This window comes from Ciconia boyciana, chromosome 4 (assembly GCF_034638445.1).
Source record: "Ciconia boyciana chromosome 4, ASM3463844v1, whole genome shotgun sequence".
Taxonomy (NCBI): domain Eukaryota; kingdom Metazoa; phylum Chordata; class Aves; order Ciconiiformes; family Ciconiidae; genus Ciconia; species Ciconia boyciana.
This window is the reverse complement of record NC_132937.1, coordinates 30,766,068-30,782,950: the sequence shown is the minus strand read 5'-3', so window position 1 is coordinate 30,782,950 and position 16,883 is coordinate 30,766,068. Positions and strand designations below refer to the sequence as shown.

The 16,883-nt window shown below is 38.0% G+C and overlaps 1 protein-coding gene across 1 annotated transcript in view; it reads left to right on the top strand.

The window, feature by feature from the left end:
* OXCT1 (3-oxoacid CoA-transferase 1) overlaps positions 1 to 16,883 on the top strand; it is an 84,869-nt gene that overhangs the window by 13,233 nt on the left and 54,753 nt on the right. Inside the window, exons 4-7 of the mRNA XM_072859920.1 lie at positions 4,304 to 4,439; positions 6,625 to 6,774; positions 8,516 to 8,622; positions 13,256 to 13,316. Of these exons, the coding sequence (XP_072716021.1) occupies positions 4,304 to 4,439; positions 6,625 to 6,774; positions 8,516 to 8,622; positions 13,256 to 13,316 (454 nt within the window). The remainder of the gene's footprint in view (positions 1 to 4,303; positions 4,440 to 6,624; positions 6,775 to 8,515; positions 8,623 to 13,255; positions 13,317 to 16,883) is intronic.

Sequence of the window (16,883 nt, the reverse complement as noted above, 5' to 3'; positions counted from 1 at the left end):
TCATGTATTCTTTTGATTCAGATTTCACCCTAATACAGAACGGGGAAACTTCTAGAAATCTTAACAATTTTGAGGGCAAAAGAATGCATTCTTTGTCTAGCACTAATGTGTACTTTTCCAACAGCATACATAACAACTATACCAAGTTCCACCATGCCTTTTTCTTTCCTATCTAGGGCAACACATTTTTATTGTGCTCACCTTTGTTTGTATTTTTAAAGGACTGAACGTAGCTTTTAAAATAGGTATACAGGATGTATTCTTTCCATACACTCAGTAAAGGATCTTTTTTTCTTTTTATGGTTACTGTTTGATAGGAAGGGCATTGCCTGCAAGACAGATATTGTAGGATTAACATTTTCAACATAGACATAATGTAAGCTGAAAAGTTCAAGGAAACTTTTGCACCTAAACCAAAACAAACAAGAAAGCAGCAAAATATAGAAAGGGAGAACAAGTAAGTAACATTAAAAATGTTATATTGAAATATTATATTGAAAGAAATTTCTGTAAACCAGAAGTTGTTTTTTATTTTTATTTATTCTGGGATAGACATACCAAGTGAAGAGCAAAAGGCAGGGAGGATAGGAGTGAGAACAGCATTTTCTCTGCTGTGTGAAATGTTGGTTTCTTAGGACATTGAAATATAAGAAAAAAAACACAGGAAAAGTAGAATAGGCTGAAGTGCTCAAAATGAGTCTTTGGAGGGAGATGAAATGAAAACTGATGTGCATGGAAAGCAAGAGGGTTATTTCAGCTGGAAACCTGAATGCAGATTTCATCCTTAAAAAAAGATGTATAGCACTATATTTCTTTTAAGAAATTTACATCTAAAATAAACATATTAGGTGAGTAACAGCAATTGGATTTTGTGATGCTGCTCTGAAGAAGAAATTAATTGAAGTAATTTTGTGTTATCAGGCAGGCAGAGCCTCTTGGTACATGACTTTCTGAAGGTAAAATTCCTCTTCTCATTGTGCTAGGGAAATAAGATTGTATGACCTGTGTCCTCAGTGACTGTTCCTCACTGCAGTTTTATTTTTGAATAAATTGACTGCCTTTGAGTTGAGAAGGAGGGACTTAAGAAGTGAGGAGCAACTTAGGATAAGTGTGACAGAGAATAATGTGCAATTTTCTGTTAAATTTCTATAGGGGACTTTGTAACTACGAAGTTTTGTTTGAGAGAAGATGCCTTCCTGTAGTAGATAAGGGAATCAAGTGTATTCCTGTGGGATCCTGCATGGGATCCTGCAGGTTGATATGCAAGATCCTGTTAAGGACAATGTGCTCCAGTCCAGCTTCTGAGATTGTAGGAGGAAGGATTATAGATCTTAGAGAAGTGAGGCAGAAATTTCTTTTCTGCTGTTGAAGAAAAAAATTACAAATCTGCTGTTGACCCTCTGTTGCCAGCCCTTTCTCATGTGAGTGTGCACTCAGAATTTTGTTGTCTGCATGCAAAAATCTTGTGTCTGCCTGTTTCTATTTGATAACTTGCAAGTTTTGCAATGGTAAGAGCAGTCTTAACCACCTGAACGATACACAGAAGTAGCAAACTCTGGTTTGTAAGCAGTTCAAGCTGCCCCTGCTTGCTTTTGCACTACAAAGCACTGCACAGTTTTGTTTAACTTCTATACTTTTGCTACACAGTACTCTAGTTATAGAAACCCATTAAACTACCATCAGATATTGGCTGGTCTGTTACATTTGCTTATTATCTTTTGTAACAAGAGGTCAGGGTTTGATGGTTTTCTTGTGAGAGGGATTGTCCTGCTTTGAGTGACCCTATACAGGAAATTCTGGCATTTGTATTTTTATTCTTTTTTTTAATCCCTTTCTTTGCCCACAGGACTCCTCTTTCTGCTCTATTCCCAGCTCTTCTAGTTTCAAACTGCTGGAATTTTTTCCTGTGGGGAGTTAGAAATATAGGTTGTTTCCAGGCAGCACACATTTTGTTCGCAAGGCTTTAGCACTGCAACACTTTTAACATTGCATCAGAGTTAGATTTTTAATTTTTTTTTAATAGGTCAGAGTTGGGGAGTGGAGAAAGCTTTTATAGTAAGTCAAGTTCTTTACATCTAGAGAACATAGAATAAATTCAGAGAACCAGAGCAGAGGAGCTTGTTTCACTTCCTATCATGCAGTTTCCAAAGCACCTGGGTATGCACAGAAGTGGGCTATCTTCTTAAAATAGTGCTAACCTTAAAGTAGTCTTCATTATGCATGCAGCTGAGAAGTCTTTCTGACTGCACGTCTGTCTATGCAGCTATTGTGAGTATTGTGGTGGGAGGCGAAGAGCTGGTGCTGGTACTGCCCTGCTCAGCCCCTCTCCCTTCACTCGCAGCACCGCAGCATGTGCTATGGGATGTTGGTGCTGGCAAGCAAGAGGATAGTGGTGCTGTTGTAAAAGTGGGTTAATTGTTACCACTTTTATATTTGAAAATGAATACTGTGTGATAGTAAACTTTTTGAATCTGGCCTTTTGAAAGGATGCCAGGAGTTCGGAGCTGGGTTGTCTGACATGGATCCTGAAGTAGTGGAGTATTAATGTACTTTAAATGAGGTTTGGTTGTGGGCTCAGTGGGTTCTTTCCTCTGATCTACACTGATTTATTGTGCAAAACAGATACCTCTCAGGTCACTCGACATCGTATCTTGATTTTTAAGTTGTTTTTTTCCCCCTTTTTTGAGTAAGATAGTATTTTTTGTATGGGGAGTATGGATTTATATTACAGTACTTATACACCTCTCCTTTACATTCTTTTTTTCCCCATCACCATAGCTTATAAAGCCAGGGTTAGGGGATATACTTACCAATAATTTGGGTAAGGTATAAGAAGGGAGAATAGAGGGAAAGCAGTCTGATGCATGACTTTCCCCATCTGGTCGTTAGGGGAAAGAGAGTTCATTTCTGACAGTACCTAGAGGAGGAAGCAGTATTGTAGGCATGGTGGTGTAAGAATACCAAGAGGATGAGATTTATATAGGAAAGGGATATGTTTTGTTAAAGCAATTAATAGAATTAGAAAATACAGACAATGTTTTTGGAGCTCTTCTTCAGGAGTGGTGTTTTCAATAGGATGCATATATTGTAAGCACATTTGCTTGTTAATTACAGCATGCTGGATACTGGGTTTGGTTTCCTGAAGGATTCTTTTAATATTTTTCAATATTTCTTACCCTGAAATCTCAAGCCATTGTGTGGATAATTAAGTCATACTGAATTGAGACAACTAGTAGCAGATATACATCACTTTTTGTGAGGTGCTTCTGGATCATGGCATCTTTCCCATAGCGGGAGTGGAACGTCTGAGTTCAGCACTCATACGTTGCAGAGACCAACATAAATGTAGAGGAACTTTGCACACGTGTACCAGTCAGCCAATATCCTGCATACTGTGTTGGAAATGTGAAAGAAACATGCCCTTGTAGTATCATCCCTGTTTATTTCCATTTTTTTGTTTTAACCTCATGTTTTTTCAAATTGAAATAGCTTTTTGTACAGAGCCCTTTTGTTGCAGGAACTCTTGAAATATGTTCACGTCCCATCAGTACACAATATAGGGTGACAAACATCACAAAAATGCTGAAGACTAATAGAGAGTAATGTCTTTAGGATATCAGAATTTAGAAGCACTGGCACAAGAAAAATGTTGTATATTATCTTTGGCATTCAGTTTAAGCTGATATTATGACACAGACAAGAAAATCTTGACTACAGTGTTAATATCTTTTGCTGGAGTAGGCAATTTCTTAATAAGAAAGTTAATTATTTACTGTAATAAGAAAATTTAAATACAGATATTCTCTTACCTTATATACAAACCAGCACTATAACTGTGAATATGCCTTTCTCCTTGAGCTGCTAAGCAATCACTCGCCTTTTTCCTGGGGAGCAAGAGTTTAAACAATAAATAAGTCTTTGTTCACTCAAAGCCAGGTTGGCCATTTGTGATTTTTTGTTAATTAGTAAGGCGTTTTAAAGGAGCAGATTTGTAAAATAACACCACTTGTTAAGCTGGTCTCTGTAGCTGTTACATGTGAAAAGTCTTTAAAATGGAGTTTTGGATATATTCAGTGCCTTGGAAGAGATGAGGTCTGAGCACTGGACTCCTAAATTTTAATTGTAGCTTTGATGTTCTCCCTCCTAAAAGCTGGAATTTGATTTTTGTCTCCAATTCCTTATGTCTAAAGTGGGGGAAGATAACTTTGTCCTACCTTGTTAAGTCATTGAAGTTTCTCAAGTGCTTTGAATACAACAAAACTTTGTTATAAATGCTGAGTATTTTCTGGCTTTTTCTACACAGTGTTGACAATTTTGGACTTGGTCTTCTGCTTCAGACTAAGCAGATAAAACGCATGGTGTCATCATATGTTGGAGAGAACGCTGAATTTGAACGCCAGTATTTATCTGGTGAGCTTGAAGTTGAGCTTACACCACAGGTAAGGAGTGTCTCTAGGAGACTGGGGATTTCTTTTAATCTAAAATACTGAATAGAATAATGCTTAAGTGCTCTTATAATTGCAATCCAAATGTTTTGCCTGTGTGCAGATGTGCAATAAAGGCAGATGGCACTTGCCCTCTTAGGACCATGGGCTGTAGGCTGCAACTTGTCTGTTAAGAACCGACTGGTCGTATTATGTGAATGCCTTTTAGGGTTTGTTACATTGTATTCATTTCAAATGTATATATGTGTGTGTGTGTATATATGTATATATACACATACGTATATTTTGTTGTACAATGTTTGATTTTTGGTAGTTCCTCTCAGACTGTAGAAAAACACACAAAGTATGCTCACTACTGTGGCCCATATAAGGGGAAAAAAGACAGGGATTTGCTGAATTCCTGTATTGGTGGCAGCTCGTGTGTGCTTTTGGGGATGTTGCGTGTGCAGTGTCTGCCATCTAGTGGGTAGGAATCAAATTAGGAGATTGCAGTTCATTGTGAGACACAATCTTTTGGTCTTGTTCATTAAATCTTAACTAAATTAATCTCTGCATAGTGTTATGAGCCAATATTTACAACTTTACTTTTTAACACCATATTTTAAATTATTTTAGCACTGCCAAGCTACCCAAATAGCCTGAATGCAATGAAATCCTAAAATCATGAGCGTCAGTCGCATTCTATCGAGATCTAGTTTTGTAAAATTAGTACTCTAACTTTAAAGCTTACAGCATGTTAGTGTGTGGCATTTCCAAAGGTGATACATAACCTTTAGGCTTTAAACAGCTATTCATTTAAGTCTCTGGGAAAAGCGACAGTCGTAAGTTTTTATGGAGAAGAGAGTCTTGGGCATGTCTTGTAGAATCCCAGAAGTGGGCAGAAAAGCTCCTTTTATACCCAGTCAGCTGACATGAAAATAACCATGCACTTGTCACTTCTCATGTTTCAAAAGTTGCAAATCTCACAATTCGTTTTTTCCTTCTTCTTACTTAATGTTCAGTGCTTTCATCTAGAAGACATTGAACTCCTTAGTCATGTAATTGGCTTTGTGGATTGCACAGACAAGCTGTGTAGATCTGCCATGAAAATACTGGGTTTACAGTGTGCAATGGTAAACAGTAGGGTGAATGAATGATTTGCTAGGAGATGCAGGGAGTTGAAATATTTGTGTCAAGATAAAATAGCCTTTTGGAAAATGCTCTTCAAGTTTAGTATGACTTTAGGCAAAATGGGGGACTATTGTGTCCTTGTTACACAGAGGTCATGGTGAGATCTTGAAATGGTAAGGCTGCTTGGAACACAGGACTTCGTATCATTGCATGGTTTGCATCTGCCTCTTGCTACCATTTTGTAAACCTACCAAAAGTCATTGTGTTTCTTCCAGGATAACTGGGGAAAATGCAACCTATGTTTTGGAGGCTGTCAAGCTAGATGATTGACTATGATGATCTTGTCTTGCTTTCAATCCAGAAAAATACAAAAAAAATAGGGGAAAGTATGGTAATGAAAAGCAGGCAGACATGTCTTTGGCCATAAGTCCATAATTAAGGCTGATGAGGAATTTGGGCTGTTAATATCCGTGGTATAGCTGAACATAGAGCGGAGTGCAGATGGGGTGGTCAAATAGAATAGAAATGCTGTTCTGTCAGCTTCTTGGTATTCTTAGCACAGGCAACCCAGATCACTGGACCACCTCTTCCTTTCTCGATCTGCCATGTGTGGCTGTTTCCACTTGGAGTGAGGTATGAAGTTTTTCTTAAGATGTTGGAGAATGAAACATAAATATGTAGGACTGATATAAAAGAAAAACATTCTAGCATATGTAGCCAGGTGGGAAAGAGAAAAAGAACTCTGTACTCTTCTCAGAGTAATGGATTGGGAAACAAGCTGAAGGAGGGGAGGCACAGCAAAGTGCTGGGGCTTGGGCGTTGACAGTGAGTTGAGTGACGGTGTGCTCTTGAGAAATTTATGGCTGTGTGTGAAGCATTTCTTGCCATATCCAGTACCAATCCCACAAAGGAGAGCTAAAAAGGGAGGAAGAAATAGATGTGATGGTCTGCTGAGTTCAGAAGGAAAAGCTCCAAATGACAGGATATAAAAATAAGTTCATGGAAGCCATTCATCAAAGTTTGATTTGTTGTTCCCAAATGACTACTTCTTAAATGTGTTTTCCCATAGGGTACGCTTGCTGAACGTATCAGAGCAGGAGGAGCAGGAATCCCAGCATTTTACACCAGTACTGGCTATGGGACGCTGGTGCAGGAAGGGGGTGCGCCTATCAAATACAACACAGATGGCACCATTGCCATTGCCAGCCAGCCAAGAGAGGTAATATGTCAATTTGTTATTAGGAAACCTTCTGCTTTGAAAACTGGATTTCTTACATATTTCCCAGATAAACAGTAGTTTAAGCATCTCCTGGCCAAGTTTAACCTTGGTATATTGGATTAACAGGATGGTTGTGTAACCAGACACATTAATTTTCCTCCCACTGCTCACTTCTGTCGTCTGTGATGTGTTAGAAAAGTTTTTACAGATTTAGGATGACTTAGCATCAAGAACTGCTCCAAGTGAAAACCTACCTTGCTGAGTTGCTTTGCACTTGACAGTTCTCTGATCAGGTTCACTGTGTATTCAAACTAAATCTTGTACCAGGCCAGTGCACTGCACAGTACGGATTGAGAACAACCTCCTATTAGTGGGGTAGGTGCTCCTTAAATACTGTGGTATGGAGTAAGCAGCTCTGCAGCTATACATGAAGCTTTAGCATTAGAAGAGTTGGAATGTTTTGCTGTTAAACAGGGAAGAGCTAAGTTGACACAAACTTTTAGGAAACGCATTTGCCAACAGTTGAAATGCAATTTAGTCTGAGTATTTGAAATTGCAAAGAAATAAAAAGAGTGTGGCTTTTGAGTGAGAAACAGGGCTTCATATTGAAATTGGATGTAGAAATCGGAGAAGGGAAGAGAGTTCTCAGTGCCATAACTCTACTTGAAGAAATGGATGGGGCTAATGCTGTATGTTCCAATTAGGCTGTAAATAGCATTAAATTCTACCTCAAGAATGTCTCTGGGGTAAAGGTAATTTCTTCCGCCCATGGTTTTAATGTATTTTATACATGGCTATTTTCAGTATCTAATCATTAACTTAGCCTTTTTTTTCCTTAATTTTCTTACTGAATATGTCATTATGATGTTTTACCATTTGAAGGAATGTTTTGTTTATTAAATAGCTTATAATTTTGATAGCATTTTTCTTCTAATTTTAACATTTGTGGAAAAGTCTTTCTTACTCTTCTCAGTCTTTTGGGGGGTTAATAGCATGACTAGTATGATTTGATCAAATCCATTCTCCAAATCCATTTCAAATGCAAGTGTCATTTTATAAAAGCTTAGATTTCCTTTTACAGGACCGAAAAACTGACTTCTGATACACATTTGTTGGACTTCCTCCCCCTCTCAGAAATTTTAAATAGCTCTCAAGTAGTATTTGTGTATACTCTAACCTTCTACATTGTTAAGAGAAATGCTGTTTCATGTTTCTCTGTAGGATTAAAATACTAGCTGTTTGTCAGTTACATATTCTGGCTTCAATATCATTACAAATATTGATCATAAATGCAGAGAAAACCAAATGAAATTCAGCCTGTCAGATTATGTGATTTGAGTACTGTGTCTCAAATCCACTTCATTTTAGATTTGGGTTTTCTGGTAGTGGACAGTGATTATGAACTTTTTCAACAGTTCTGCTTTAGCACTTCAGTTTTTGGTTAGCTGGTAGATGTGCAGGAGAAAGCATGCCTATTACCAGTAGATGGAGCAGCAGGAGTATGGATCTGATTCTCATTCTGTTTCACTGAACAGAGATGCTATGATGAAACTGGGGTTTACAGCCTTTCAATGCTTCTCTGTTATTATACAGTTGAGCTACATTTTTTTGGATAAAACTTTATGTAGTACAAAAAGAAGTCTAAATATAATAGTCTGTAAAATTAAACCCGTAAAATAAATATTACGTGGGAAATCTGTTTGAAGAAACCTACATCTCAATAGTGTACTTTTCTCTGTAGGTGAGAGAGTTTGATGGCCGTCACTTTATTCTGGAGAAGTCGATTACAGGAGATTTTGCTCTTGTGAAGGCATGGAAGGCTGATCGTGCAGGAAATATCATTTTCAGGTATGACTTGTTTACCAGTGGGAAAAGATTCTTTAATGGTTTAGATAATGAAAGAGAAGGAGAATCCTGTCTCCTGTGTGATGGCAAAATAATGTTTTACTGATTTAACTTTCTTTCATATTGCCTTTCCCTACTGTCAAATTATACTGGTATGAAAAACAAAATATAATTGCTTTTTCTAATGACTTTTGAGAATTCAAACATAGCTGTGACATAAAATATTGGTAGTTAAAAAACAGACCAAAGTCATTATGATGACTGTGGAGAAAGGTAGTGACATTCTGTTCAATTTTCCTGTTAGTTTGGGTCCTTTTCCTTGGACAATTGAAGGCTGACCCAAGAAGTGCAGGTTCATGTATGTCAGAACAGAAGGGAGCTGAGTCAGTCTCCTGGGCAGTCAGTGATGGGAAAACTTGATTCTGTCCCCAGAAAAGTATGTTTAAAGTCGATTTGATCTCAGGGAGAGGCATCATATGAATTTAAACATTTTTTGCAGTGAAAAGTTTGGGCTTTGCACTAGTGATAACATCATTTATTTGAGTTGCTATATTTGTGCTCTGGTTTGTCCTGAACTGAAGCAGGAGAGGTTTGCTTATGTTTAACAGTTGGTTTTTATTTGTTTATTTTATGGCTATCAGATGAAAAGGTAAGTGTTATGGTAATCAGTTGCAGTTTACTGCAAGAAGATGCTGAATGATGCAGTCTGTCTTTGTGTGTATTAAAACAAACAAGGAGTTGAAAAAGCAACTGAAAAATATGCGTATAAAATAACACTGGTAAAGTAATGCTTTTCTTTGTGTATGTGTGTATATATACACATGTATTCCGATAAGTTTTTATCTATCTTAGAGATATAATAATAATATTAAATTAAAATACTTGAAAATTGAGAAATAATTTTTTATTTTACCCAACTCTTGACATCCTGGCTTGCCCACTGGCAAGACAAGATGGTTTCTCATTGAAAACTGAACTTGCCTGTGTGTGTGCACATGAATTTGATGGCTGCTAAACTGCTTTCTTTAGGCTTTGGGACATGGAATACAGGAAACAGTCTTCCCCTTTGGGCTTGTCTTTGTTTGACCTTGAGCCTCTACTCTCTGTGCTTTTACCCCGTATCTATCTACTGATGCTTGCTTACTTCTGAAAAATTCTTTCATTCTCCATGGAAACAGACTGGTTGTGTTCTCCCTTTTCCCCCCTCTTCCTTTATGTCCTGTGATCTCTCTTTATGCCTTGCCCTCTCCCTCCTGTTTCTTTCGGAAGTCTTAATATGTCTCCCACATTCACACAATACAGTTGATAGCAGATACTACTTCCATCTGGAGTAGAGACCTAAAAATCTTGACTCCTTCTTTCAAGTGTAACTAATCAAAGATCGAAACATTATTATCCAGTGTCTTATTCCATGTAGAGTATTGCTAGCTTAAAAAAATTTGCTCATAATAAGCAGTGATGCATTCTGGTTTTGGATGAGACACAGAGTACCTCATGGCCTACAACAGAGAAACATAGGCTCATCTCACAGCCTGTGGGAGACAACAGAGGAGGAAATTGTAATAGATTAGAATATAACAGCAATATTTCTGTGATCTACAGGATGAAAAGGAAAATGTATTTTTGACATCGTGCTCCATACTGAGTATGTATTCACTGCCAGTGGGATCCTTCCGTACTCTTTTATTGTGTGATATCTGGTTTTGTTTGCTGAGGTATGCCTAGATAGACATAGGGTCTGTGTTTACTCACATCTGCCACTGCTTTCATAGCAGTGTGGTACTACTTATAATGTGTTTCCCATGACTCTGCTATCTGTGGAGCCAATAGGAATGGAGTAAGTGTCTGCCAAACTGTTAATCACCCTCCAGCTAAGAGCTGTTTTACATCTAAAGGATGTACTTTAGGTAGACTTATTGGTACCGCAGGCCAGCATGAGATTTTTTTAATCTATTCTCATACACGAAGCTATACTGTTTTCTTGGGGATCTAGAATGGCACCAGCACCTTTAGCAAGCAATTTTTTTAAACAGGGTTTTCTGCATTATACTTCGTGTCTCCTAGCTCTTTTGTTCCATACAGCATGCTGTGGCTGCTTTTCTTTTGGGCATCTTTATGCTGAGAGGACTATTCCGCACCACAGCTTTTACCTAACAAGACCTGTGTCTGGCCCAGTACATAATACTTCTTGGATATAGTGCACCATTACCAAGACAAATAATCCAAGACTCCCTCAAACATAATGAAATAATCCCCACCTTGTTCCTGTGCTAGCTGAAAGGATGCGTATATGGGCATTTCACTTTGTTAGTCTGACGCAGGTACTGGTTCTACTTAGCAGAACAGAGTGTTTCCAGGTCTTAAGCTCCCTTGGAGCTTTGCTCGTTAGGGACAACAGCAGGGAGTGCCACTGATTTTGTGGATATTCTACCTCCTTTGTCTCCCCTCCCCTTTTCATTCGGTACGCGTTCTGCTTTGGAATTGTTCTAGCCCAATATACTTCCACTTTACAAGCGGAGGTGTGGTTTGGTGCCAATGAAAGTACACTCTTGACAAAGGAACAGAAATGTTGGGAGGGATAACCTGAGTCAGGGCCCCTGCTGTCACAGACAGTCATGTCAGGTCATCTCTTCGTGTTTCAAGTGGTTCTGCAGTATGTAAATTCAGCTCTCATCTGAGGTTTCCCTTCATCTCTGCACCATTAGGTATGTAGTGGATGTAGTTTGTTGGTTTAGTCCACTGTGAACTAGTTAGCTATCTTTTGCCTTTGGGAGAAAAGCTGTTGTCAGGTGTTTGTGTCAGCTTAGGAATCCATCGCTGGAACAATGGACTTTGTAGACAGTGCTGAGTCTAGATGTCCAGAAAGCTATCTTAAAATAAAAAGTCCAGCTTGGCTAGCTTGTTTCTGGATTTCATACTCCAAAACCCTGAACATTATTCTGTGTTGGAAAATAAGTATAGTGTTTCTGTTTTGACTTCTTCTGGATGATGTGTTCTTTAGAAATAAGACCTTCCATCTTGTAAAAGACTGCTGCTTCTGAAACAACTTTACTAATCCAGGAACACTCTAAATTGCATAAGCTTTTATAAATAGGGTCAGTATCAAGCCCTTTAACTCTTCTTTCTTTGACATTGAAATGTTTTTTTGTAACTTTTTCCCCTATGTAAAACCAATTTTATATCAGTTTCCTTTACTAGCAGACCAGCCTCTATGATCTTGAGGAAGTCTTCGGCTCAGAAAAGTAGTTGCTTGGGATGAAATACTGAATTCTTTGTTTCCACATCTGCTATCTGTACCCATTCCCCTGCTATTTTAATTCAGCTTTTGTAACTCTATTTTTCCTCTCATTTTCCCTAAATCACTACTAGCTAGTATTGTATTCGTGCACCAAGACAAGAATATAAATTCAAGTCTTTTTTTTTTTTTATGGTTTTCTCAGAGGAGAACCACAGAGAAAAGATATTGTCCCTTCTGTAGCCTCTGTTAGAGACTTCACAGCTGCTGCATATTGCAGTAAAGCAGGGATTTCCCCAAGACATGTATAGGTTTGATTCTGTAAGTGTCTGCACTGGAAATCCTATTAAAACCGCATGGTAGTCTCAGGATTTTGCCATTTCAAGTCCCTTCCTCCCCCAAACCCACGAGGTGGCAGCAGCATCCCAGAGTTCAGCATGGCTATAGCAGTAGGCATAGTCATTGTGCAAAGGGGTGAAGAAAGGAGGAGAAGGCGTTGGGAAATACGAATGGTCAGAAAAAAAATGCTTCTGTGGAAAGGGGATGGGGGAAGGAGGTTTTGACTTGTTTCGAACCCTAGTTTCATGCATTTAGGTTAAAAAGGTTCAAGAATTTTACTTTTTAAAAGAGAAAAATGCTGAGAAGCTTTCAGTGGAATCCCACTAAAATATACATAATTTTTCTTAAATATTATGCCACACAGTTTTGTTTGCTTTATGAAAAATACAGAGAGGGGCTGACACAGGTCACTTGTTTTTCCTTGTGCCTACTAGGATCTTGGTGCAGATCCCAGCATGGTTATACATGTAATGTGTTACTTTTATTCCTTAGAGGTTCTTTTTCCTTGTTACAGAAATACTGTGTGGGAATACTTAGGACGAATGCCAGAGTCTTGCAGTGAGTGCCAAAACTGGCACAGCTTTTTTAATCAAGAGAACTGGATTAAATTTACGCCTGTGCAAAGTGCTATCCCAAGTCCTAGTCTGAATTATGAAGGCATATGTGGACCTTGAGAGGTTGTTAGGCCCTGTGCCGGCTCCCCTGTGGAGATTAATTTCATTCTTTGTGCAATGAAATGATGGGAAGGTACATTGTACAAAGCCCAGCTTGCTGCTGCTCTTGGATCTAATAAATGAAGATATCAGTAGCATACCCAATTTCAATTAAACAATATGCTGATTAAAAGTCAAAAGAACTGTAATAAATATTTTCTAATGTAGCAAAATGTGATTTCATTTCATATGCATCTTACACAATTCCATAATACTTTTTCCTCCCTCTTATTTTTTTATTAGTCCTCTAGCTATTTGGCAAAAAGATTTGTGATGTTTATATTACAGAGATAGTTGTAGTAGCTTATCTCTGAAAAGTCTTTCATTGTAATTTTCTTTTCTTTTGCAGGAAAACTGCAAGAAACTTCAACCAACCTATGTGCAAAGCTGCCAAGACAACTGTGGTAGAGGTAGGGAACCGAAACATAGTAAGCCCTATACCCCTGTAGTCAACAAACCCCCTTGTGTTGTGTGGTATTCTGGGGACAGAGTTCTCCTTTTTTTGACTTATTGGGGGATTTCATACCAGGGACAGTGGTCTAACCTGTCTCCTTGGATTGCCTACTCCTAACACTATGCTCTGTTTTAGTGGTTAGTTCACCATGGTTCCTCAGTTTATTACTGTTCATCTGATCCTGGCCAGGACTTCATGTTGGCTGTGATCAGCCTTCAAATTTGTTAAACAGAATAATATGTGTATGAAAGAAGAAACAGTAGGCTTAGACTGTGGTTGAAAAGATTAATGTAAGACCTTATGCAAAACTTCCTGATAATAAGTACATAACAACATAGATTAGGCAAATCATGGAGCTATCACAGTTGTGGTCTCTAAAATTTAATAAATTACATAAATATCAGTCCAGAATGAGATACAGACATTTGGTTATGTCTTGAGAAAGAGGATGGACTAGATGATCTAGAAGTTTCTTGCAATCTTTTTGTCCTTTTTCCTTGATGCCTGAAACGATAATGTTTAAAAACATGGAGCAGCCTACACTGGAAATATATTTCTGACTGGAGCATTGCTAAGGCATAGCAATAGCTAAAAGATAGCCTGCTCTATTAGCTTTTTCATCACTCTCCGGTAAGTTTTTCCATATGTCTAATAAAAGCTAGATATGGTTTGACAGTAAGATCAAGACAAACTCTTCTAGACTATTTCTAGTATATTATAACTTGAAGAGGCTTGTGTTTCTTCAGGGTTTTTGTTTTGTTTTGTTTCTTTGTTTGGGAGTTTGGTTTTGTTTTGTTCTTTTTTTTTTTTTGTAAAATCTTATCTGGAAAATATATTTGTTATATAAACATCTTGGATAATACATTTGGGAACTTGAGGGGTTTTTTTTGTTTTACAGAACTATGGCAAAAAATACAATAGAATTTGTCACATGACTTACAGTAACAATTCAGCAAAAGTACATGAATTTTCACAGTTGGTTTTCAAGAAAGGTTTAAAGTATTTTTCCATTTAAAAATGAAATAAAGAATCTTTCATCATTCCCTTTCCTTCTAGTCACTTGCCCTTCATACTTTTTTCAGTCTAGTGTTTAGAGAATTTCAGTAGATCAAAGCCTTCCACCTACGTTCCATCTCATTCTCTCTTTCTGCTCTTCTATCCACATGTGATAAGGTAGAATTTTCTTGTCAGTGAGCTGCAATTATATGACATCCTTCTTGCTATAATTCCACTTAACAGTCTTTAGTAGATCTGCTGTGAACTGTGTCCACCGTGAGTCTTGTTGCATTTTCAATACCATTTAAAAACTGACAAGCTTTTTGCAAGATGGCACATGAATATTACTTTACAACTCGAGTCTTTTATGGACAAATTAATGGGTGAAGAGGCATAACCAGAGATTTAGGACAAATAGATATTTTAAGCCAAATGCAATGCCTCATTGGCTGAACTTTTAAGTGTCTTTCTTCCAAAGTGGAAATCAGAATGTTGTGTTTGGATTTAAGAGTTCAAACACAGGGAATCGGAAGGAGATATCTCAATATGGTGTCTAGTACATCCTCAGTACTGAGCATTGTCAGCCTGCAGCTGTCCAGAGCTAATCACTAGGGAACTGAGGCAACTGAAAAGAGTTTTCCCTGACTCCTTAGTTAACGTTGTTCAAGGCTGAAGGGTGAAATTCTGGATCCCACTTACAAGGAGAAGAAAAAAGTTTGTGTAGGGTAGTAGTTTGGATACTGTCTTGGCAGCAGCAATTTCTGAATTCTGGTATCTGTTCCCAGGTCTGTTTCTGTTTTTCACCCACTGACCATTTAACTTAATTTAAGCAGACAGTCCTAGAAGTAGAGATTTGACGCCATCCCTGCTCCTTTCCATCAAACTAGCTACAGGTCAGATTTGTCTTCAGGGTCATGCAGTGATTAATTGGGATTAGCAGGATTGTAGTTTCTCAGTCTGGCGCTCCCATCCTGATTTTGAATATGGAGCTTTGTACCTGTTATGCAGCCAGACTTATGCTGCCAATATCTGCTTGTCTAGCACAAAGCACCAAGATGAGGCAGGTAACTAGCAAAAATTAGAGGCATATCCCTCTGTGTTTCTGATTTTTGAGTTGCTGAAATTTGTCCTTTAAAACCAATGCTTTAAATACAGAGAAAAGAGAGTTGTTGTTCCAGGCCGTTCACTTACATCCCTATTAAGATCAGTACGTACATTCAATCAGAGTACAACTTGAATTTTGGAAGATAGGTTTAATCAGAAAGTTATCCTGCCTTGATGCAAACAAAACAAGAGATGGAAAACCTGTCCTTCTGTTTATGCTTGTTCCAGTGGTTAATCACCCTTACTGGTATAAATATGTCTTTTTCCTGTAATTAGTTTGGCTTTAGGTTCCATCGAATGCTTTTACCCTCTTCTGCTAAATTAAAAACCTTTCTGAAGCTGGCATTTCCTTCCCACCGAGTGACTTCTCAGTGCTGTTGATATGATGAACAGATTGAGGTCTTAATGATCCTAACTGTAAAACATTTTCTTCAGCTCTGCTATGCTTTTTATGACCATCTCCTTCTCGCTCTGTTTTTTTCTGAAACTTTACAAATGTGACCAACTGGAGTGTCTTCAGCATTGTAACACTGCTGCCATTAATGTTACCTGAAAAGTAGATTTACTCTTTGGTCCTGCTACTTCCTTGTTTGCATACCTTTACTCTTTGCTGATTGTTATACAGGGGGTCCTACAGTGTTAGTTACTTACACGTTGTTGATCCATTTCTGGAATACTTCAGGAAAAGTGTAATCAGTGTTTTCCCACAGGCATTCTGTAAGTATGGCAGGTACTTATTGATCACAGATGTCTAACTCTGTGTTTTCTTATGAAACTTTATGGTTGAATAGACCCAGTTTACTTGTTGTGTCTGGTACTGCCGCTTCCTTCTTAGGATTTATTATTTCACAAATCTTTCCCCAGATTTATTTTCGTTTCTGATCATTGATAAAAATATAGAATGGCACTTGGCATAATAAGATCCATACCAAAGGTAATATAAACTACTGGAAATCCAATCTGAATGTATCTGTGAATTTGGTGAAAGTGGGAAGTGCACTGGGAATCAACTGCATTTGTTAACTTGTCCTTCTGAGTTAACCCAAGGAGCTGTGAAATCTCTTGACATGCATACACAGTAAAAGACACTTTTTTCTTTAATGTATTAAAGCTGCTGTTCTCTAGTTTAACTCAGTGTGGCATTTTATACTCTCTTAGCTGAAGTACAGACAGACACATAATTTTTGTAACAATTCAGAGGTGGGAGAACTTCGCAGCATTTGCGGATGTGGAGAATAAGAGTAGAGACAAAAAAACCCCATCTCACAAACCCACAAACTGATAGCTGTTGCATGTTGTGAGAGGCATGGCTGGCTGTGCATAGAGAGGCTTCTGAAGGAGGAGGAAGTCAGCCTGTACCATTACCAGTTCTGTCTGTGGCACACAGCAGAGAGTTATTTGTTTTTAAAATTCCCCTAGAACG